This window comes from Neolamprologus brichardi, chromosome 5 (assembly GCF_056152115.1).
Source record: "Neolamprologus brichardi isolate AB-2024 chromosome 5, ASM5615211v1, whole genome shotgun sequence".
NCBI lineage: Eukaryota > Metazoa > Chordata > Actinopteri > Cichliformes > Cichlidae > Neolamprologus > Neolamprologus brichardi.
The window spans coordinates 19423021-19448831 of NC_142108.1; the positions used below are offsets into that span (position 1 = coordinate 19423021).

Here is a 25811-nt window from a genome sequence, read left to right on the forward strand (position 1 = left end):
AACATAGCATCTCATCACTTCTAACCTCTGAACCAAAACCACACCCCACTGCCACATTTGCAACACTGACAGGCACACAGAGGATGATCATGATGGCTGCCAGCATCTTTTATATACAGTCTATGCTCTCTCCATATAAAATACTCACTGTAATCTGATTTTCATGTGAAAAACACAGTTATGGATAGTTTATTTCATTTCTGCCCAAGATATCCACCACTCTGATTCTATGGTAGCTATTAACACTGTAATGGTATATTTCAATAATTACTTTTTGGGTGATAATTTGCTCTTTATCAAGCCCAGGTTATGGGCAAAATGCCATCTTATATAGGAAAAGTGAAAAATCAGCTCTCCAAAACCCACAAAGATGTCTTATTTACATGTTTATTCTGTTATCTAGTGTGCTTGGCACCAGTGCATTCATGAGTCAGCAAGGTTTTAAATTACAACATTTGCAGGCTCAGTGTGTGATGGCAGGACTCCTGACACGCTGTGAGCACTATTTGCACCTAGCAGTTGTACTTTTATTTTTCTATATGCCACAGCTAGACAACTTATATGCACAAAAGTTATTCAGAGGGGTTTCTTTGCAGTGGTACTTAGTTACAATGCCACATTATATGTAAGCTTTGCATTGTACACACTGTAACTTACCCAGGAAAGCAGTATTTCAGTTTACATTTATTTTGTAATTTAATTCAGAATAAAACAGGAAATGGTCCCATATTGGATTCTAGAATATACTGTGCATATGGTATAATTAAGTTCAGCTGGTTCTTTGATGACACTTTGAAGTCCAGATTAATTTTCACAAAAAAAGAAGAAGAAAAAAACCCCACAATACCAGTCACCCTAGTGTATCAGCAGCTCAGAGAGAAGCACTCTCAGTCTATCCACATCACACTGTAATGAAAAGAAAGCTTTGGGATTCTTTGAGAGAGAATTTAAAATCGGGGAGAAAAAGAATTGAGCTATATTGTTGCATACTGTGTCACAACGGACCTCCCAGCACATAGTCACAGACACACGTTTTCAAACCTTTTAATAATTACGTCTTTAGTTTTCTGTTTGTTCTGTCTGCCTGTACAAATTGCCTCATATAGATCTTGCATATGTTAGTCTCAGCTGAATTCTGAGCATCGCTGCTTGGTTAAATATTCAACACATCATGTCTCAGTGGCTGAGGAGCATGAACTGCATGAGGACAAGCCACAGCAGACTGATCAAACATTTACATAGTTAGCCAGATGTTATTTGACATTATCATACGAAAACCTGCGAGCTTATTCTTATTCTCCACACAAGGATGACAGTATCATTTATGTGTTAGTCAGAAGGCACATTGACAGTTAAAGTCATTTCATAGTTTTACTTGTAGTAAACCTGATTATGAATCAATGTAGTATTAGTTTTGCTGTTTAAACAAATCATACCTTAAGAAGCAAAAAGACGATGATGGAATGACCACAAGGGCATAAATACGAGTGAAGTGTCTAATTGTAGGGCACTGACTAGTGATTATAAAAACTTAATTTTGTGTCCACTTACACAGCTCAAACATCAGGCCACTTAGCTCTATTTCTCTCTAGTAAAGAAAGAAAAGAAAAAACAGAGAAAATAAGGCAAGTTAAGGCCTGGATGGGGAGAGAGAGAGAGAGGGTGATGAGAAGAAGGGAAATAAGGGGGGATTAATTGTTCACCCAGGAGAGCGAGATAACATCAGATGTTTAAAAGCCGCCACAACTAATCCTGTCATTTCTTGGACTAGAATAATGAAAATGGTGAAATGATATCTCGTGGAGAACTGGAAACTGAGCTAATCTGTATGCCTGTAACGAGCGCATGTTTGTGATTGCTAAGTGGTCTACAGATAGTATAATTCTACTTGCGTGGCATCAGTTTCCAGTGTTAAAGCAGTTTTTTTTAAAAGAAGTGTTTTTATTATTCAATGAAATAACATTTTCATTTCAGCGTTTTCATAGTGTTGTAGTTTTTGTTGCCTTCTCTGCTAATTATTTTGAATAAATAATTACTTGGCAAGTTGTAAAATATACTACGTTTAGCAGGAATTCCATTGGCGAAGTCTTGTGAACTGTAGGAGTTTTGCATGTTTTACTCAATTAATTGCAATACTTTGTCCCAAAGCATACCATATGGTTTCAGACTGAGTTCCCAACTTTTAGAAGCTTTTCTTTTTCCCATTACTTTTATTAGAGTAACTAAAGCTACTCCTATGGATAATATTGTCGGTTAAATAATACAATTTGGGTCTCTACACTTTTTTTGGTGGGGGGTGCTGCACAGTTGCAGTATGTCATTGACAAAATTTTATATACTGGATAAAAACTGTTGCTCAGCAGATGCAAATGTGAAATTTTATGGTAAACATTTACTGTTTTAAGCAAAGCTCCAAGTTAATTCCTGAAATTATTATACAGACGATGTCAAATCAGTCCAAAAACATATGACGTGTTTTCGAACGTGTCTGCAGTGAACTTGAGCTAACGCGTTCTAAACCATCTGAACCGTCCTTTAAATCTCGGTTGAGTTCATTCCTGATGCTCTCTGCATGGGACCAGCTCTCTGCCCCACTTCTGTCTATTTGCTCTTCTATCCGAGTAGCTTTCTCTTCCTCTCTGACCCACACCTGGCGTTCTCTTCATCATGTCTTCCACCCTTTGGTCCCGCAGCACTCCCTTTCCTCCCCTGTCATATCTGTCATAGACATTCAGTCGCTGGTGTTGCTCTAGGCTTCAAATTTAATTTGGTTTCAGTCTGCTGTAATTGCTTTGAGAGACAGCCGTGTCTGCATGTTTTTCCTCTCTTATGTCTGCTGGAATACTGGATAGGGTATGTGCGCGTGTGTGTGTCCACGTGCGTGCGTGCGTGTGTGTGTGTGTGTGTGTGTGCATGGATAAATATGACTGAAGGTTTGTATTCATGTGTTCACATCCTCAACAACTGACCTGCCGTGCGCTGTCAGTGATATACTTTGTCAAACACCAACTGCTGTCATTGAGCTTTCTTGCACTCTGACAGTGGTTTTGTCAGGAAGCATACACTTTCCCTTTGTAGCCGTAAAGACGAAAGGGAGGGAGCAAAGTAAATTTGCAAGACATAAAATAGTTTTTAGGAAACGCATCATGGCCTTTTAGTTGAATTAGAACTGCCCTTATAAGCTCCCGCAGTATAACTCCTTTCATTAAACTATCAGTAATCTTCAAGTAAGAGGGAAGCTGATTGAAGTAAAGGGCAAAAATAGACAGAAAAAATATACAGTTTGCCCTTGAACTGCAGACATCGCTGTGGAAAGGTGAGGTGAGACAAGCCAAGCTAAGCTGATGGGCTGAGATTATATTGGTATGGCTCTGAGCAAAAAAATAAAAAGAGCCTTTCCTCCTCTTGTTGTTCTTTCTTTTCCCCCGTCCTTATTTTTTCATCTCTGCATCAATATATTTAAAACATAACATAAAAAAGTATATTGTAGTACATTAGATTCAGTGATGCAATCCTAACCTCCAGACATTAACTATATCAGGTGATGATGTTAGATATTAGTTTGCATTTAAGAATAAGAGCTAGAGAATGGCTTTATGGTCAGTCCAATGATTCCTGGGTGGCATGGGGGTAATAGGACAGTGACATCCTCCCGATATATTAGCTATTTGGCAATACAGTATACTGTTGTCTTTGTTTATATTGGCAGATAAATGAACATTTTAAAAACTAAGGAGGAGGCATGAGAAACTGCCTTTAGCCATGTCGCGAGTGTTGCTGTTACACAGTTTGTCCACCAGAGGCCATCAGCAATGTTCAACAGCAGGGCTAATTGGATGGTGATAACAATAAAACAAGATTATTTTTAAACTGTTCTCTCATGTTATTTTAGTAAGGAGTCCTATGAAACACACATTAAAAAAATCATTTAATTATTTTATCTTTCACGTGTCTGAAAGGAACAAAAATTTTGGCTGTGATATCAGATTTTATCAAATATCGGTATCGCCCTTAAAGATCCTACATCAATCAGGCTTAACCTGATTGGAGCCCATACATAATAACTAGAGATTCATCTCTTAGTTAATGGGTAAGATACACGTTGTGCATGTCTGCTAAAAATCTTTTGAGGGTTATTTAGTCGTATTAACCAGAAAACTACAATCTGATCAAAACAAGCAAAAAACTGTGTGGGAACTGTTTAGCTTGCTCTATCAGCAAACGAGGACAAAATAACAGTAATTATATGGCAACTGAATCAACATTATGTTCATGCAAACTTAATGCTGATTCACCCACCCAGATCAGATGTGCCAATGAAGCATTGCACGCCCAAACAAGTCCAAATATCTGTTTTATTTTGTAATTATTTTCAAATAGTCCACAGCACAGTGATCAAAGCATATGTAGCTTTAGTATTTCACAAAGCAGATTTTGATGCTTATTAACTGAGAGTCTAGTGATGTCAGACTGCCCCCCCCCCCCCCCCCCCTAAAAATCTTTTGAGGGTTATTTAGTCGTATTAACCAGAAAACTACAATCTGATCAAAACAAGCAAAAAACTGTGTGGGAACTGTTTAGCTTGCTCTATCAGCAAACGAGGACAAAATAACAGTAATTATATGGCAACTGAATCAACATTATGTTCATGCAAACTTAATGCTGATTCACCCACCCAGATCAGATGTGCCAATGAAGCATTGCACGCCCAAACAAGTCCAAATATCTGTTTTATTTTGTAATTATTTTCAAATAGTCCACAGCACAGTGATCAAAGCATATGTAGCTTTAGTATTTCACAAAGCAGATTTTGATGCTTATTAACTGAGAGTCTAGTGATGTCAGACTGCCCCCCCCCCCCCCCCCCCCCACTGCTATTGCATGTTTCTGCACAATTTCAAGCTTTGGTTGTTTGCTCGTCTCCATCCCATTAAATGGTCTACATTGTCTCATTTGTTTCAGCAGCACACATCTGACTGTCCAACTGTATTTCCATCCAAGCCCAGCACTCAGCGTACGTCTGCCAGAGAAGGGACACACAGCATACAAATGCTTGTATAACTGATTGCCTGTTGATTAATGAGGGTTCTTTTGGTCTGATTGCAAGTGTACAGTATGAACATACATCTCGGTGGAGTCTGTGTCGGTGCGCCGCGTGACCAGTGGTGATTAAAAGTGCGCCTTAGCGTGTGCATGTACAATCATGCTTGTCTTCCATTCAAGATGTCAGCTGCCGCTGTTTTCGTGCTCATTTTAAATGTTTGCGTGTGTGTTTTTACATAATGTGTGCGTGTGTATTTTGGCAATGATTGGGGTTTTTGTCATGATGCGACACAAATAACAGATTGCTGAAATATAGAACAGCGGCGGAGTACAGACATAAGCTCTCTGTCTTGTTCTGTTGTTGTTGGTTGTGATGCCGCATGCTTATGTCACTCTAACCTCTGAAGACATGTTTAATGATGCTGTTCCCACCCACTCCACCCACACAGGAGGAGGTGGACGCAACATGTGGGTCCTCTGTGAAGCCCCATGAACATGTTAACATTTGTGCCACGTAAAGTGGAAGTGATGTGCTCACTTTTTCTCTTGTGGAACGTCAATGGGCTTCTTCTTTTTGACTTATGGATTTTATTCACCCCTTTTTTTACAAGACAACAAGTATGCAGCTTTCTTCGTCTAAGTCACCCACAAGGTCGGTGCTTTATGAGCTGCTGGAGAACCTTTTTTCTGAAATGTTACTTCCTCCCTTTCTCTCCCTCTCTGCTCCTGTGTCTGGTTGATGCCAGTAAAAACAGGAAAGGCTGGGCACGTCTGCGACTATCTGTCAAACAATAGACAGAGAGCCCAACCAGCCAGACACTCGCATGTCACTGAGCTGATCCTGGCCCCATCAACACACTGCTCAGTCTGCATGCTCACCCTGAGCCCCCTGCTGGCCTCTGCATGTAGGAATCATGGCTACCTGTGAGCATTCAAGGCTGCAGATCTCTATGGCATGTTCTTGCAGTGACCTTGTTTTACCGTAACACACGCGTGCTGCATTTGTGCACGGTGACTTGTGTGGATTCATAGTTTTGAAAGCATGCGTTTTATCTACATAGAGCTTGTTTGTAGCACTTATCCCATAGGAGGTTTAATTGAAATTACAGTGGTAGCAGCTCCAGTGAATGATAATGTGTAGCACAATGGTCTTTGGTCTCATTCTGTGCTATGATGAGCCTGCCACTTAGCTTCAAAGGCACTGTGGTTTAATGAGTGAAATGCATATTATTTTGAGTGTATCACAAATGAAACAAAGAGCATCCCAATTAAAAGAGAATTAGTTTTTAGCGAGAATTGTTTTTATAGAGATACTTCAGCAGTCAGTAATATATTAGATTAGCACGTTTGCTCCGGTGATATTGCTTCTATCATAATCGTATTTTGATTATATCCATATCATAAACTTAGAAGTAGATCTGTTAGCACACAAGGGTTTATGATCAAGGTCGATCACTTTGGCGTAACGCTGAAGAACCACTGTGAGGTTACAGGAGCTCTTTGCAGCAGCTATTGTTCCAGAGTAAAGACAGCTGCCTTTTTTGTCTCAGTGAACTACACAGAAGCTTCAGCACAATGCTGGCAATCGTCTTTGGAAATGTAGTGTTTCCGCGAGGCTCTGTGGAGTGTAGCGAAAGAAAAAAAGAGTGTTTGATTTTGAAAAGCTGGTGAGCTGATGCTGCTGTGGGTAGGTGACATCTCACATCTTCCAGATCCAGCCTCTGTGGAAACAGCGAAGTGGAATTGGGAATGCGCTGCCATGAGTGGGGAAAAGCAAAAGACAGTGTTAACATTTCCGTTGTGGTGGAGGAAGATTATGGGTGAGAAACAAAGGCAGGGATTATCTCAGCACATGCTACAATAGCGCTACACACACACACACACACACACACACACACACACAGCCTCTGCAAACTGGTCTGCCACAGGGTGCTTTGGATCACAGAACAAAGGCAGGGTCTCCCACCCATCCATGCACATCCTCTGTCAGAGTTAGCTAATAACGGCTACAATACCCAGCTGCCAATAGCTAACCAACCAGGGACTTGGAATTAAGGGTCATTATTGCACCTCATTATGGACTTTTACATTGTTTGGCAACTCTAAAGGGGGAACGTCTATTGTTATTATCAGTGTCCTCCTCGGAGGAACTTTGCGTGGCTATCTTGAAATTTGATAGTCTGTCAGAAGGCTGGGTTGCAGTCAAAACAAGTTATAAGTTTTCTAGCTCTTTCCCAGTTCAAAGTACTTCACAGAGGAAATTCTCCAATCTGTGAAGTCAATTAAACTCTTCTGCAGTTGATTTGAGTGTGTTGTTGGAATTAATATGGCTTTAGTGGAGGGAGAAAGTTTGGGGGCAGTAAACTGAGACAGATGGAGAGAAATGGAGTACAGCATATGATGGCAGGATAAAACAGCCGAGCGGAGAGGAGAGATAAAAGGATGGCGCGAGAATGAAAGATGGTGGCGGCGGTGGGGGATGGTGGCGGCGAGGGTGCGAGGCCGAGTGAAAGTGAGTTTGTCTGTGATGTTTTAAAATTCTAGAGTGGAAAGTCCCTCCATCTGTTATTGTGGGACGGTTCTGACTCAGTGATTTCTATGATTGGCCTTAATCCCGGCCGAGTGGAGAAGACAGAATGAAGAGCTTAAAGCAGACTGCTCTCACTCTGACAGGCTCCACTGGCTGCTGCTGCTGCTGTTGCTACTCCTGGCGCTCAGTCTGCTGCCCCCTAATGGACTAACTGCTGCATGACATTACGTCTCCCTGCATTACTACAGCACACTGAGCAGCTCTTAGGGCCATGACACATCTGTGACCTTGTGAGTGCAAGAAGTATTTTATCAGCAGCTATAACAAACAGCAGTCTATACTCAAACTCTAATCATCATATCGTACTTATCTCCTAATACAACAATATTTTATGGAGCTGTGAACATGCCTTTCAAACTGTCTCTTGGTACATCTACCAGTGCTGGAAATTCGTCTCTATCATGCATGTGTCAGAGGATACTTGGGAGGGCTATAGAGATGCTGTAGTTTGATGTTTAATTCAACATTGCTGGAAGGACCCTTGAGAAAACGGTTCTATATTTACAAATAATTTTTTTGTTTGTTTTCAAAGAACCCGGCTTACCTTTATGTCTGCAGCCAGCTGTAATTTAAAAAAAAACTCTCATTGAAAAATGTACCAAGGGTCTTCCCTCGCTGTATTAGTCGCAGTGAGAAGGTTAAGTGACCTCAGCAGAGTCGTTTCACAGTCTTTTGGTCTCCAAGGTGACTTAAGTGTTCGCATAAACCGAGCTAAAGGGGTGATTTGAGAATGTGTCGAGTACCTTAGTCAAAGCCGCAATCACATGTACAGTCCGTGTCGTGTTTTCTCAAGTGTCCTCACGGTCAAACACACGCATCGTGAGGCTTTTTTAAGACCCTCCAGATCACACAGGCGGCAATGTGTTGAGTGCCCTTTAAGTTAATGCTCAGTGGAAAGGCCTAACAGGCTACGGCGGCCCAGTGTCGAGTTGGCGCTCACCACAGTATGACGCTGTCCGTCCCTGGTGTGCTGTCATTCCTTTAGAAATAACATGACTTTGACTGATTAAACTGCTCCCCTCTGGAAGAGAGGAAACTGAACAGTTATGAATATTAAAGATCCTAATCGTCTCACGCTGAGCGTTTCGTTACTTTTTTCCCCGCTCTCTCTCTCGCCGTCTTCTTGCTCTGTGAGTTCACAGCGAGGGACCGCGGCTCTTCGCCGGCAGCGTTCTACGACAGGGGAGGCATCGGCAAGCTGCTGCTGTCTGCTCTTTGGTTGTTTGCACAATTACGCTGTCACCTGCGCTATTACGTACAATGTTCCCATACGTGACAGATTCCATTGCGTGTTGTTTAAGTCTGCAGAAGTGGTAGAAGCACTTCAAACGTCACTACACATCGCAGAGTTGTGTTTATGGTTCTTGACCTTGCCCGACGACTGCGTGACAAATGGCCCGACATGTGAGGCGTTTTGTGTCAAGGTTACAATAGCGGTAACATTAGCGCTTCACGCTCATGTTGTTGACTGTCCTGGTGTATTTGTGCCTGCATGCTGTAGTGTAGCTGAGTTTCTGTGTTGTGTGGGCCTGTACTGGGCTTATCTGTGCTGTACTGCGCTGATCTCACTATGCTCATCCAGTGCTCTAAGCTGCTTGGGCTACAGCCACCAGCATAGATGATATATCCCTGCCCCCCTCCTTCCCACATCTCTCACTGTGATTCATTGGCTGTTTGTGTTGCCCATCCATCTGGGCCAGCACAGAGGAAGGAAAGACACATGAAGACACATGGCTGTTTTGGAGCAGGGACTGCATTAAGCAGCGAGAGAAGCGATAGGATCCCAGAGAAATGTTTGCCTACCAGGACGAGAGGAAGGAAGAAGACCAGGAGAAAGGCAGCTGGAGAAAACAGAGAACTGGAAAAACAAGATGTGTTGGCCACTCAAGGGGTGGGAAATGGATTTTCTGAAGGAACAAAGTCGAGATTCTTACTGACAGACTAAATCCTGAGGGGAATGGCTAGATCATAGATCATAAGAGAGGACTGAGAAAAGACTGCTAAGAAAATGCAACTTGCTACTATAACTTCACAGATATTTGCATATTAATGAAAAGCTTTACGTGTACCATGTGTTGAGACAGAGTTTGAAATCATGTGGCTAGCCTCTGAGCTGCCACAGTGTAGTGAAATCTTTGTTTGGCTCCTCTGTTTGTCCCGAATTAAATGTGGGAGTGCTGATAGCTATGAGATTATTGTTGTGGTGCTGCCCTTTAGCGAAGTTGACCGTCCTTAACAAAAAGCCGTGCAATTACTGCTTTTTATAATGGACTCTGGTAATAATTTCAATAAGCTAATTAGATCCTTATTTCTTTGTTTTAGCTTTCTATTGTCTCAACAGAAAATGAATGAAATCATTATTAAAAGCTTATTCAGGTGCTTAATATCATAATGCAAAAAAGTGGCTTTAAAGATCCAGATTTTTATTGCTACCGCACGCCACAAATTATGCTAGTGATATCACATTGTGTACATGCTTAGAGCGAAGCAATTATCTTTACTAGCATCCCGCACGACCACACATAGAGCCTGTGTGCGTGCATTGAGATGTATTGTTTCTGCAGAAATGGGGTGGGCGGGGCACTTAATAGAAATAGGACAGCTTCCACTATAATGACAGTTTATGTCTTGCGTGTTTTTTGTAGATAAAAAGGCTCTCATAGCAGGGGACAGGCTCCTTCGGTGTAGCTCCGCAAATGAATGAGCTCTCTTTGCAGCAGGGGTCTAAATTAGGGTTAGTAATTTTTCGAGCCTTGGGACTTGTGGCTGATCACACTATTTTGTGACGAAAATAACATCGCCCCCTAGAGGGCTGGGGAAACCTAGATACTGAAGCACAAGAGGGAAGGAGGGTGAGATTCACTGTAGGGTAGGATGCGTATTTGCCACTTGGACGACTTCCTATAAGAGAAGCTTCTACTGGGATGAACCACATCATAGGAAATTATGTTAGAACATGAAAGAACATCATGGGCAGTGGTGCTAAATATCAGTTAAAGATGATAATATTACGTGTATGTTAGTAGAATAGTAACAGAAGCTCAAGTTAAAACACTTTATATTCAGTGAGACTTGACTGACATTTAATGACACGATTTTCAGCAACTCTTCTATTTGGCCGTTGTTGTTTCAGTGCACGAGGGGAAAGAAATCAAGTTTCATATTTGACGTTATCACGAAGGTGCCCCTTGTCTGTGTTGATGGAGAGTATTTGTGCATATTGAGAGAGAAAAAACAGTAAAAAGAAGAAGTGTGTGCTGCCAGGGTGTTAGAACGTTTAACAAGATAAGCATACTTGGTGTTTAAGAAATGTGCACATTAAATATAAAAGTCAGGGTGCACAGAAACTTTGACTGTTGTCAATATGGACTAAATCAAATAATACATTCTTAACTTGACTGCAGCTGAAGATAACAATTTTGAATCATAGCAAACACTGCCTTTCAAGTTAATGTCCATCTCTTATCTGCATGCGTGGAAAAATATGGATATTATTGACAAACAGCCATTCAAGATGAGTCTTTGTTTGGAGCGATGAGGATCTACTGCAGCACCAGTACTTATTGTAAACATCGTATGGTACTATGTCACATTTGTTTACATTGTGTTTCAGCTCTCAAATAAATGGATACACTTGCAGTATAAGATTATTATTACCTGTGCAATATGTAATAACATCTTATATAAAAATAATAATTTTATAATACAAATCATCCATCCATCCATTTTCTATGATCTTTGCCTGTTTTCATGAACATCTTTTGAGCCCTTTGAGGGATTTTCTTCAAATTTGGCTCAAAGGTTCACCTGGAATTAGTTTAAAGTTATCTTGACTTTTTCCATCCTTCTTCTTATCTTTGGGCTACTGTTATAGATGGCGCACTTCCTAATTTAAAGTGTGAATCTACTGAAACAAGGAGCCAGCATTGTAGTTCATTGCAGTGCAATAGCAGTGACTCAGCAGTATTTCCAGTAACACAGCATGAAAGGAATATATGCACAAAAGTAGCTTTAGTAGTGTTTGCCCTGGAAATATTTAGTGAAAGCATAACATAACTATGTAGCACTTCACTTTGACAAGAGCTAAAGCAATTAGCTAACTCTTCAGGATCTGCACAATATTGTCACATAATAAAAGTGAAAAATATTTTATAACTAGGATGTTGTATCTTGGGTTGAGATTTTTAACCAGTTGCTTAAAGCTCTGCTTTTCTATCATGTAACCACATAAGAAATTTCTATCTACCATTTGAACTTTCTGTTGAATGGAGTGCAACAAGCGATGTTTGGTTGACTTGTTTACGTTTGGGTTGCAAGTTTGCAGAACAAGATACCTAATTGCCGTTGGAGACTGACAAGCGGCTCTTGCTCTCAGACATGCCCGGGCTTGTCTCGTTGTTGTACACACCATGGAACATATGCATATGTTTGTTATTGTAATGTGACACTTTCATATCAGGTAAAAATGTATCCAGTATTAACGTGGGCAATATGATTTGGCACAGCCTTAGCCTTTCAGATTTCACAAACCATCTCCAGTTATTTACAAATCAGTACCTATTACCCATTACCCACTCCTACATAGTGTTTGCGCAATAAAACTATGTGTCATATATACATATTTACTGCACTACGAACGTCTTAAAGTACACTTAACAAGAACAAAGAAAATTAAATGAATATATACAAAATATAATACTATTGCCTTAAATTATCACCAGAGTGCGAGTTGCCTTGGTGGGGGATTTGGACTCTTGGTGTGCTTCTTGGCAACAAGTGTGAATATTATTTACATGTTAAATCCTAAAGTTTTGACTACATACAGTATGTCAATTAGACAGACATGGATTTGAAGATACAAGTGCAAAGTGATATTTTCTACGCTGTAATACAGAGAGTGCACTGTATAAGATTAATAAAGCATTAACAAACTGAGCAAACTGTTTTTAGGTTGACTGAGACGATGAAAATTGGATATTTTCTTGCTTGTAATTGTTATTTCAGTGCAGATAAAAATAATAATAATAAAATGTATTTTTTAATTTGTCTTTTAAATTTTATTTTATTTTTTGTAAGTTGGAGAGGATATAGGGCAGTGGTAGGGGAAACATTGAATGCTCATCTCCTCGTGCTGTGAGACCGGTGCTTAAAGGAGGACAGCTGCCGTTGTAATCATCAGCTTTTATAGGGAACAAGGTCACCATTTCCATTCTGTCTGTTTGTCCGTGGCACACACAAACACGCCCACACACACACACACACACACACACACAAACAAATCAATTTTCTATTGACTTCTGATACTGACACTGCTATTTTTTTTCTCTTTTTGCTACCTTGTAGAAACTGGCCAGAGAAGCAGAGCAGCTTCAGAAAGAACACGTCTGGCAAGATGGTGTGACGGTAAAGTAGGACACCCGCTCCTCTCCCTCCTTTCCAAGACTTCTGCCTTTTTCCCTTTTTCTTTTCTAGGCAAACTGGTTTATCTTCCTGTCATCTGCTTTTCAATTTCCCCTCAATTTAACACCTTTAAAGGTAACCCTTTGATGACAATGTGATCAGCATCACAGAGACAATGTGGTGATTAGTACAAAAAACAGTAATGCACATTATGACCTTAGCATTATATCCATACACACCCTGAAATTGCTTACTTACGGGCCGTAGAAACTTGAACATTACATTCTCCTGCAGCTGACCTTTTAAAATACTAGACATCTGCTCTTGAAATCTAAAAAAGGAGATACGGTATGACTCTGGCTTGTGTGTCTTTGAGCCGGTGTGCTCCAGTGACTCTCAAATTTGCAAACATTCAGATGCCCTGCACACACAATGCACACATATATGCATGTATATATAGCCTCACCTGACGCATGCACACTCCCTAATGTCACATCCTCTGTCTCCAGGGAGACAAGCTCGATGTCATGGTACACTTCTCACAAATGGATTTTTAACCCCACGCCTCCTGGGGGATATTTGAGAAAAGGCTTTAACTGATTTTAAAACGAATAATTATTATGAAGCCTACTTCCCTGCAAGTCCATTTTTATTCATGGTTGCTTACACTCTAAAGCTGTACTCTTGGGGTGGGGCTGGTTCTGCAATCCTCCGTTTCACCCTGCTGGTCCAAGGGACAGAGCTGCAGTGTGGATGTCCCTTCATCTTAGACCTGAGTGGGGTTGATGCCTGCCTCTCTCTGCCCGGATCTGATGCACCTCAATAGGATGTGTAGCCATGCAGGAAGTGAAGCCTGGGTCACAGGGACCAAGCGCAGCACACCTGTTCATAAGTAGCTCCGTCCAATATGGCATCAATACCTCCTCGTGTGGAAAAGCCAGCACTCTCTTCAAACTAACCCTCCCCCTCGAGAACACCTCTCTCTGTCCCTCTGTTTCGACTCTTTCGCCTTTTCTCCTTCATTTTTCGCATCTCTTTCTGTCCAGTCACCAGTCTCATTCGCACTCTAACCTTCAGCATTTCCATCACATTCATAAACCTTTTTTTCCCCTCCCTATGTGTCTTTAATCAGCCATGAAAACATTTGGAATATACCATATTGTTGCAAATACTGCAAATGAATCCTAATAGTGTTTCTCTATTAATAATGTATTGAGCTGATTTCATTTGCCTTTATAATTAGAACAGGTAATGAATCTCAGCAGGGGCAACTGTGAAACCATTAAAAAATATCACAAAAAGGTGGTGGCGGTGGTAGATATGCCACATCCCTGCAAGAATTTTTTTTTTCTCCTGTTTGTAGATTTTGTGCTCTCCTAATTTCTCTTTGGGTGAACACTCTGCTGACTGACACTCTAATTAGATTAGGGCTGCATGCTCTTTGGGTATATTAGGCGAAATGTGTTGCATCTTAAACTAGCGGGTGGAGCAGTCTGTCAAATGAAGAGAAAAGGTGTTTATGCATGCAAGACGGTGCATTTTGGTAGAATTCGTGTGTGTGGGTGCTCTCTACTCTGGGTCGAAAATGCATAATGTGGCTGTGTTTGTCAGCGAGTGGGTATTCATTTGTATGTGTTTATTAATGGTAGGTTCTGTACCTGGCCCAGCCCATCTGCTTGCCTCGCCAAAGAGTGACATCATAGAAACTCAATGACACGCTTGTTCCTCATAGCGGCTGCCATCGCAGCTGTTACCCATGCAGTGGGAAGACCTCACTTCTGCTCTCCCCGCCTCGCTCTCACACACACATTCAAGCATTTTCCCGGTTTAACTGCAGAGGCGATGCCTGACCACCCCGACTGCTGGACATTATGGATGTCAAAATGTTGATCGTAACAACTGTTGAAATGGTCGTTCGGGGTTTTAAATCCATTGGAATCAAATGGTGTGTGAAATAGACATTAAAGTGTTGGATTGCCGCTGATTTCTCAAGGTCAGGTGCCCATCGCTCTGTGACACCCGGCTACCGTGTTGGCAACAGAGTCATCCCAAGGCGACTCGAGTCATTTCGGTGCTGTTGTGCTTTTCTCTTAAGGGCAAAGAGAACCAACATCTTTAGAGCCAAGTATCACATATCTCTGTTTTGTATACTGAAAATTGGCTGCGTGACAGTGGAGCACTATGAAACTGCTCAGAGTAATGTCAACAGCGTCTAATATTTCTGTATCAGAATGAAGTGATTAAGCAATCCCGGGTCTTACAGCTTTGACCACTGCTGAAAGTCTGCATGTGAGGTGTTTAGAGTGTCATTTAAATCCCGTCCTGCAGAGGAAAGTGCATTTCTCTTGGTAATATGATTGCCTGGGTGTTTACCCGCTCAAAGTAGCTGCTGAAATGTTTTATTGCTTTTAATGGTTTTTCTCCCAGAACACCAGCAAATACATACCCCGTGTTAGCAACTTGTGAAGCTGCATTTGCAGCTAGAGGGGTTTTGGAGCAGCTTGGCTTCACACTAAAATTGTAATCTTTTATATAGAAGCGCTTTTATATGTTTATAGCATGACAGAAATGCCAAAATTATATTATATCCACTTACATGGGACGTAGTCTCATCTAAAATGTACAGGGAGGTTTTCCCCAGTCTTTATACCCCATCTCTTCTGTCAGGTTATGATGCTTAGACTGCAGGCACATTAGGCTATGGACAATGGTGTTGTTGAAACAGCAAAACTACTGCCATTATCAAAATATAGTATATTAAATGAGACATAAGATATGCTGTTGAAAGACAGAGGCTGTATTCTGTGATTATCTGTTGTATTTGCATAGTTGGAAATGGTAATGCGATTTTGAATTTGGCTCTCTTTCAGAAACTGGGGGTGGGCAGTAAAAGGGCCAGATGTCCTGTTTTAGGTTCTGTCCCATACATAGCAAAATGTGGAAGTTCCTGATTCACTTGAACTTCATATATGATAAAATGACGTAATGAGGCCTGTAATTTAAATGTAGATATCTGGAGACGCAACACATCTCATTGTAGTTCATGCAGTAGTCACAACCTCTAAGATGTTAAGTCATATTTCCAAATACAGATTTAACACTTGTTTATGGGGTTTTTTCTGAAACACTTTTTTAATAGGTGAAAAAGTCACACTTAAGAGGTCAGAGGGGTTGGTGCTGGTGGGGCAATTCAATCACTGCTCACACCAGAGAGCTAAGTTAGCATTATACACATCAAAGATTTTTAATCAAATTTCTATTTTTTTTAATACATTACTAATTTTGTTCAATTCATTAATTATCATTAAAAACTACTTGGTTAGTTTTAGGCAATACAAATTACTTGGTGATTTAGTTGAAAATATTGCCACTTTTTTGAAAAGTCAGCTTCCGTAGTTGCCATGGTGATGCATCCTCTGCTAAAGGCTCTGGAAAACATATGTGCTACAAACATGAAATATATCTTAGTTACTTAGTTACAAAACAATGCAGATTGTCATGAAAAAAACATTTCTCTTTGGGCTGTGCAATATGACCAAAATTTCATATCCCGATATAAGACATCTATCGTCCGATAACGATATAAATCACAAAATCTTTACATTTTCTGTAAATTCTGTGACTCTCGGGCAGCTCGACTTGCGTGAAGTGTTTCCAGCTGCACGTCATATACCTGGAGTCGATTGTTTTAACAGATGCATGAAATGATACATTTTTAGACCTAAGTTGTAACGGCCGCCGTTTGCTTTTTGAGTATTTATTACACGGCGTGCTGCGGGGAAAAGCCTGTTCTAACGTTTGAGTCTAAGGTTTATTTTTTAGCATCCGATGGCTCTTTTTTGCTTCTCATCCATAAATACTCAGCATAATCTTTCACGTGATTCAGTTTATTTTGAAAAGTCTCAACAGGATCTTGAGCTTTATTGTGAAAGGTTTATGTGGAAAATAAACAAGTGGACACGGTGCTTGTCCGTCCGTAGTGTGGTTATATTAAATATAAGAGAAAGAGAAAACTTTAAGAAATTAATATAGCCACTACAGTGACCATCAAAACGATGAAAAAATATTGCTGTACACAGTTTATTTTGCGACACCACGAAACAAACAATAGCGTAAAGTGAAATGATAGACGTTTTTATATTGTCATCTGATATATATCGTTATATCGAACAGCCCTAATTTCTCTTATATTTCACATTTTGCTACTGACAGAGACGGGGCTGGGAGATGGGCAGATATTGTTCCCACAACGTAATTATGACTTCGTATTTCAGTGTGGATATCAGCGAGTTAGGCTTACCCGGCATTTGTTAAACTCTTTTGGGGAGTTTTGCAATCTTCTGGCTGGAGCTAAAAAAAAGTTTGGTTTTAGTAGTTTTAATGTTGGGACGCTGTGTAACAAGTAAATAAAGAATGCATATATATATATATATATATATATATATATATATATATATATATATATATATATATATATATCTGGGGAGCTACCTTGTAGGTATATTAGCAATGTTATTATCAGCCACACGTCCTATATCACGTATAGAGGTTGCTGTTGATGACCACTGTCATATATCTGAGGAAGAGTTGACATAAGGCGCAGCACATTAGGACCGAGACACAAGATTGGATGAAGAAAGGACAGAGATTGGAGAGATTGGAGGAAGACATGTCCTTTCATTCAGATTGCGATGTGGCAGCTGCTGTATGTTTGAAATGCATTAGTACTAATAGCTGTGCCATTAGGAGAGAGAGAGAGAGAAAGAGGCGCTGTGTTGATGGGTTGCCATGATGAAACCAGGGAGAAGAGGGGGTGACAAAGAGAAGCACGACGGGAACGAGAGAGAGAGTGAGATAGTTGTGTAAGTGAGAAAGCAAGTGAGTGAGGGAAGAAGGTATAAGAGATGGAGAAAACGGGAAACAGAGATGGAGCCATCTTCCAGGCCATTTACTGCAATCATCACTCTCTAATCAATCAAGCCTTTCATCATAGGACAACACAATCTCTCCTTCTCTTTCTCTTCTTCTCTCTCTCTGCTTCTCTCTCTTCAACTTCACTCAGCCACCCACTCTCATACATAATAGTGGTATTCATGTGACCTCTTTATGGCTCTCAGCACATGTACAGACAGGTGACAAATTAAAGGAAAAACCTGACCCACCTCCACCCCCAGCCCAGCAGCTTTGTTATGCTGTATATATAAAGTGTTTCTGATCGTGCTGGGAGGGGTCTCTTCCAGGATGACAGGGCATGAGGGGTCTTGAAATGATCTGATAAGAAAAAGCACACTGTGTGGCCTTTTTCAGTCATCAGACCTAAACCCAGTTAAAAATCTGTAGATTGCTCTCCGTCACCAAAGATTTGCAAGAACAATATTTCATTCTTATTGTAGCATTTCAGATACTCATATTAATCAACACCAACAGACATCACTAACATGCTGTGTTTTTTTTCTTTATTTTGTCACCCTTCTATAGTAGCTACATTTAGTCAGTATTTCCAGCCACATTAAATGTCCTTAAATCACTATAGGTCCCCTTAGAGGTGTAACATGACCTGAAGTGCTGGGAGCGCGAGCTGCAAGGGTTTGTTCACTTGACCAAGTTCGGCTCCTTTCATAATGCCTCTATTTGAGATAATTGGCCCTTCAGAGGAAATGAGTGAGAATCATTGTGGCGACTCTCAGCCCAGCCCTCGAAGCAACCAGCTCCATTAACCACAGAATACATTAGTCTTATGAGGGCTGCCTTGGACACATTCAAATTCTGGTAAAATAGACAGAAATGAAGGGTGCCTGTCCCTGGCTGCTCTCTACATGTTAATCTTACGTGTTATTTCTCCTTTTCTGTGGTTATCTGAAAATGTTACTTGCCTCTTGTTATTAACTCTTCATTTTACTGTATCAACTAAAAGGAAGACATTTCGATTTTTTTTTGTTAGCACACACTACTGTGCCAACAATTAAGAATTGTTTATATGTGCAGGAATTAGGAGTAAATTACTAATTTGGCATAAAACAGACCAAGGTTAATGAGTTTTAAAAAGTGGAAAAATTATATATTAAATTATATATAATTTAAGTGGACTGATATTAAAGTCAGAGCTGCCACTCAAGATGATTCTCACATTAAATAGTCTTCAGATAGAAAGTACATTTTAACCTTAGCTGTTATACAAAGCACTCGACAATGCTTATATCTCTGACTGTAAATTAGCTTGATATAAATGTACAAAACCAATAATAAACATATTGGGATGTTATCTGAAAAGCAGAATGGAATGATATGCACAACTTTACTCACAGTGGACCACAGAAAATATAGAAGCTTGTTGCTATTTCAACAAAAATATTAGTGCATTTTGAATTTCTGTGGCACAACACATTAAAAAAAATTAATGGGAATTAATTGGCAACAGGTCAACATGATTGGGTATAAAAAGCACATTTTGGAGTTTTTCTGAAGTAATGATAAGCAAAACTTCACCAGTTTGACTTAAACTGTCAACACTTTCAGAATAGTGTTTTTCCCTTAAAAGTGGTGAAAACTAAAGGTTTTGTCATCTGCAGTGCATAATATCATCTAAAGATTCAGAAAATCTGGAGAAATCTCTGTGAACTAGGGACAAGGCCAGAAACTAATATTTAAATGCCTATTATCGTTGGGCCCTCAGGTGGTTTCACATTAACATTTTTAGAAGTAAAATGTGACTTTTTTGTGGAAAACATGGACACCGTATCCTCTGGATAAAGGAGGGTAGGGACCATGCAGCTTGTCAAAACTGGGCCTCTCTGATGGGGATGGATTACTGCCTATGGAATAGGCTGCTGGTACATCTGGAAAGGCACCATCAGTGCTGACAGGTATTACAGGTTTTAAGGCAACATGTGCTCCTGTCCAGATGGATGTTTCAGGAAAGGTCTTGCATATTCCACTAACACACTGATAAACTGCATTCTATATCTATTCCAGAAGTATGGCTTCCTAGATGAAAAGTCCAAGTCCTGAAGTGGGCTGCATGCAGTCCAGACTTTTCAACAACTGAAAACACTGGCTGCATCATGAAATAAAAAATACCACAAAGAAGACCCAAGAGTCCAGCAGCTGGTCTCCTCAGTTCCCAGACATTTATGGGCTGCTGAAAATAACAAGGAGTCTTGATTAGACCAGGACGTTTTGTAGTTTAATATCTACAAATCATAATCTGACAGCATAAAGCCTATTTTTCCTGTAATTATAGCTTTTGCTATTCAAAACAGTAATCAAACTGTTGGTGTGGTTCTGTGTTTTATGGGATATCCAGTCCTCTTTTCAAACATCAGCTACAGACCTTGTAAATAAAAATTGAATCCATCTTGTGTTAGCAGAACCAAACTCAAAACGTCTCCGCTGCAGAGGGCTGATGGAAAAAAGTCTGGAATATAGCCTTGTGAACCCGTTTTTTAACGCACAGTTCTTATTTCAAACACTGATAAGCATAGTCACAAATAAACTGCATCTATTTCCATTGTGAGCTTTCACCCCTTCCACTTCCTTATAGCTGCACGGAGACAGAGTGCTCGCAGCCTGCCGAGCACGTAATAGAACTCGTAAACAGTGTTATCACTGAATCCTGAACCATGGAACGGCCTTCCATCTGCTCATCACTGGAAGGGAAAAATATGTGGATGGGATATATGGACAGAAATTCCTACACATTTTGCTTTTTCGCTATTTGAAAAGGATGTCTCTTCCCTTTCAAACGTGATGGTGTGAGGGGCTCAGTAGAATAAGGATTAAACATAACTCGTGCTCATACTCAGTGACAACCACAACAACAATAGGAATAGGAAATAGGATAAAAGGGATAGGATAGAATTGGAAAGCTGGTAATCTGTGCTTGAAGAATATGTGCTGATTAAGACACTCCTGATCAACTGATTTGTTAGTCTTATGCCAGTACAGCTAAAACCTAAACCTGTGTTTTGACCGCAGTTTCCCTCGTCTCCTCAGCTCTCCCATCCCTTTAGCACCTCCTCCCCTGTTACCTCCCTTCATTTTTCTATCAACTGCTGTGCTGCTCACAGCTTTGATCAGACTTCTGGTTGCTGTGGTGACCCAACAGTTTGGTAATTTCAGCTCCTTGATTGCAGACCGTTGTAATTTGTTTAAGTGGTGCGCTCTGAGGTGGAAATGTCCTTTTCACCTTTTTTTCCCCTTTCCCGCTCAGACTCTTTCCTCTCTACCTCCCTCTCTGACGTATTTTTTCCCCCACGTTTCATAACTAATGTGTTGCTGTTACCTTAAGAAATACCTTTTCACAAAAACACGAGCAGGGGGGACATCACAAAGTGTAAGGTGACTCAGAATGGAAGAAGCATTAAAGTGCAGGAACAGGTAATGAGAAACATTAAGAAAAAAAAAAGATGACAGAGAAAGAAAAGTTCAGAGATGTCAGTAAGCCTTCTGTCAGGAGGAGTTTGCTCAACTGTGATGCGGCATGCAGGCCAGGAGGGAGGGCTGAGAAAGTGGCCCCCATGTCTAAATCCCACTGATCGATCCCTCTGCCTCACAGGAGATGGGAATCAATAGTCAGAGAAATCCACCGAGTTATGCTGCAGAACTTGATTTTCCCATTTGAACACATGGCTAACGCCCATGAAATGTTATTTTAAAGGGTAGACCTGCTGCCTGTTGGCTCTTCTGGTCATAGCTCGATAGTAAAAAACAAAGTCACAATGGACTGATAAGCACTTGAGATACAGCTTTTTGTATTCAAGTATTCTCACTTTTTTGAGATGTTGACATTTAGTCTTAAAGACTAAATTAATAGATCATATACTGATAGATAACTATTCTACAGCAACCCTGGGGACTTAAAAAAAATAAATTTCTTTTGTTATAGAGCTGACAGTGTAGAGATGACTAGAAATTAGAGGAGAGAGAGATAATATTGATCACCTACTGTACATCCAGTTAGAGTTAGGCACTGTGTATTTGCCTGCCAGTCCAACAAGTGGTAATTGCTGATATATTAACATAAGTGTGATGGGTAGTTTTCTTTTTCTACTGCACTTAATATTTATCTTATATTCATCCATTCCCTTCAATCCTAGTTACAGTTCAGTGTCAAATCCCTGTTCTTCTATAACAATTTTTTACATCTGCTAAATCCTAAAGTGATAGAAAAATATCAGAATCTTTATTTACTAATGTAAGTTTCAGCTTTTCTACAATGTAACATTTAAGGTTGTCATAATACTAGAATTTCAAACTCAATATCAATAGCCAGGAAAATACTCAATACCATTTCTGATACCACAGAGGGAAAATAACCTTATAACCTTAAATAAGAGGTATAGTAAACAAAGATTAGAACAATATTGTCCATGCACATGTAATCAGCTGCAGCTCTATTTATTTCCTGTAATTCTGTAATTAAGGTAAGTTGCTGTTGTTTCATTCTAGCTACTGATATCTACCTTTCTCAGCTTCAGCCTAGAAGCATAATATATTTTAGAGGCACATAATTGCATTATCCTGTTAAATTAACATGTTTATTACCACTGCAGTTCAAAACCGATAACATCTGCTGCTTAACTCCAACATTAAATTTATTGTTTTATTATTAGTCATAGTGTCATGGGGGTTTGGCAAAAAAGAAGCCATATGCAGGACTCACAGACAAAGCAAGGTAATGAAACTAACCTTTATTTGGTTTAAAGCTGATAAGCAATACCTTTACGATCATTTAACAGGTGGCTAACGTGAGTAGCTGCCAATAATTAAACAGCTAACGTCAACATTAACGTGTGCCCTGGCCAAGTCAGTATTTATGACAGTTGTTTGATACTTGACTGTTGTTGAAACAGGAGCTTTACTGATATCATGAAATTCTTCATAAAGACCGGGCTGTCATTCTTTAAGGTGCTTCACTGTTTGCTGTGCTGCTGTCCATGTGTTCAGCTGCTAGTGAGAGGAGGGGCTAGCTGAAGTTGTATGTTAGCTGGAGGAGGCCAAGGCCGCACTGTTGCAAATAAATATGTAATCAGATGGTAATTTAATATCAATTAGCCTCCAAGTATGAGTATACTTACATTTAAGATTAGTATCTCTAGGTTTTGTCCAAAGTTTTGAACACAAGAAGCACTCTTGCCTTGATCTCTGGTGATACCCATTCATTAACTGCAAAGGTACAGCACTATATTGTCTCATTTTGCCTCCATTAGATAGCATGTTTGCAAGAAACCTGCTCATTTTCTCTCTGCGTTTGAGGCCACCACAGCCTTCCAGGAAAGTGATGCCTCTCATCATCTAGGCTGTCATTTTGTGAGCAGTGAGAGCTTGGTTATGCTGCAGCTGAGGAAAGATTCCTGCTCGGGTTTTAGCACTCGCTTGATGAATTCTGTCCCTGCTGTCCTTGGTTCCTATCTGCAGATATCTTAAAGCAGGGTTCCCTTTGTCATTTCAATGTTCAAATCATTGTGAGGGACAGCAAGGCATGTGATGGAAATGATTATGGGGTCGAAAATAACAGGTTTCCTTTGGCTGGTGCTGATTGTTGATTGGGCACTCTCAGTCAGGCTGTAAAGAGGGGGTGGTGACTTTTAGGGACTCTACGGACTAGCGGTGGTAAAATGGCTGAAAAACATCAGTGAAATGAAAAGCAGCATTCAGCCCTCCGAGAAAAATGCAACCTGGAAACATTTTGCTAAGATAAGCGTAGAACCAGTGTCATACCAAGCTGCAGTGTGATTGGCGGGGCGGTCCACACAGAGCGCTGGAGTGTATGTGATTGGTCACTTCAGCTATGGAAGCCGTACAATGTTAGACGCACATAATTGCATTTGCTTTATCAAATCCCTTGGGAATCCAATGATAGCGTTAGTATTGTCACGCCCTGTTTATCTTATTTGTCTTTATTTGGTGTTACAGCACCTCTTTCCTTCTTTTCCTGTGATGATCAGATTGCAGGCTTGTTTGGAGGTGTGGGCATGCGTGTGCCACATTGGATAGGCTTTTTATCTGGCACTGTGTCCATGCAGGGTGGTGATGCTATCAGTGTTAAAACCTGCTACTCAATGGAGCCCTGTCAGCCAACAATGGAGTGCAGCATTACCCAGAGTGCAGCAGGACAAAGCCTTCTTTCCTTATCACAAGATTGGAATATTCACAGACTGATTTAACTACTTTTACCGAGGGAAAGTGTCAGGCTCTGAAAGAAAAAGACAGCACAGCAGAGATGTAAACGAAAGAGGAAAAGAGAGGGAGGAAGGATATAAGAGGAGAAAAAAAGTTGGCATCTTTGACCTGCAGGGTGTTTACAAAGATAGACTTAAAGAAGGGAATTTGCAGATTCATGGGCCAAATTGGGGGCTCATGTAACGTAATGTAATGTATTCAAATAAACTATTTCCTTTTCATTTTAAAATAATCAAGACTCTTCTCTTTCTTCACTCGTTTCTTCTTCTATCTCACGGATTTTTGCCAATCTTTGAAGTCAGCGTGCAGTTCGGAGGAGGAATGGGGTTGTGCGTGAAGAGGAGCAAGACATTGATGAGTTGTCCATGGAGAATGTCATTCACTTTGCTGAATTTGCACTGTGTATTGGAGCTTTAATCTGGGGGCACATTTGTTTATTGGCATACAAATGAACATCTGCATGAAGCTATGCTTGGACGCCATGGTCTCAGCAGCTCCCTAATCGCTTAAAAGCCTCGAGATACAGAGCATGCCAATGAGAGAGCAAGAGAGAGAGAGAGCGAGGCAGCCGCGCCCAAGGCCTCAATCATACACCCCTTTATCTGAGTTTCACTTCAGCTCAATAGCTTTCTCCTTCTCTTGTTTTCTTATTCTTCCGGGCCAGCGGTTTAATTTCCAGTTTGCCTGTTGACTCTTCTCATTGACTTGGAATTATAAAAAGACATTTTTCTAACCTTCACTGGTTTAAAAAAAAAAAAAAAAAACAGCCTTTTTTTCAGGACCTGACACATCAAACAGCAGTCTGCCTTGAAGAGCTGAAGTTAAAAGGCATTAGCAATACTTTGCCTTGAACCCACAGAAAAATACATAAATGAAAACATTTTGAAAATTCCTTTAACATATATATAGATAGATAGATAGATTTGTCTTATTTTTAGACTTTAGATGTAGCTTGCTTCTGTTAATGAGGGTTTTCTGTGCTTGTGTGTGTTTGGAAGAATGTGTGTCTGCCTGTCTGTATTCATTCTGACTGGAGAGTTGGCACACATACAGAGACAGAACAGGAACTACTCAAGCTGATGACCACTCGTTATGTTACTGTAAGTACAATGAAGGCTTCAAGCCAGAGCACTAATAGCTCCCACGCTGATAACTCTACAGCCGCACCCCACAGCAAGCGCACTAGGACTGGCAATGCCCCACACCAACCACCCCTCCCCCAGAAATGCAGTCTGCTATAGGTGGAAGTCCTGCACTGTAAAATGTTCCATGCATTTTAATTACAAACGTCCACATACTGTGCTTTTTATAAGCATACAGTGAGAAGGAAAAAAAAAACACACTGCCAGCAGCGAGAACAGCTCCCCTAAAGAACAAAGTTTCATATTTTATTCACAGGCAACCTCTGCAGTTCAAGATCAAAGTGGTAAAAGGCCCCTCAGATTTCTGACAATTTTTTTTTTTAAATGTCTATGATTAATTTGCCTCTGTTTAAGAGACATATTTTATGAGTTCACCTTTTCAGTACAAACCTGAGAGCCATATATACTAAAGAAAACGAGCTGAACAAATTAGTTTCTGATGGCGTATTACGATT

At 40.4% G+C, this 25811-nt stretch overlaps 1 protein-coding gene across 8 annotated transcripts in view; it reads left to right on the forward strand.

Moving 5' to 3' along the window:
- Window positions 1-25811, forward strand: part of cacna2d2a (calcium voltage-gated channel auxiliary subunit alpha2delta 2a) — a 180263-nt gene that overhangs the window by 80569 nt on the left and 73883 nt on the right. For all 8 annotated transcript variants that reach the window (XM_087840826.1, XM_087840827.1, XM_087840828.1 and 5 more), the window contains one exon: window positions 12977-13036. In XM_087840826.1, the coding sequence (XP_087696952.1) occupies window positions 12977-13036 (60 nt within the window). The remainder of the gene's footprint in view (window positions 1-12976; window positions 13037-25811) is intronic.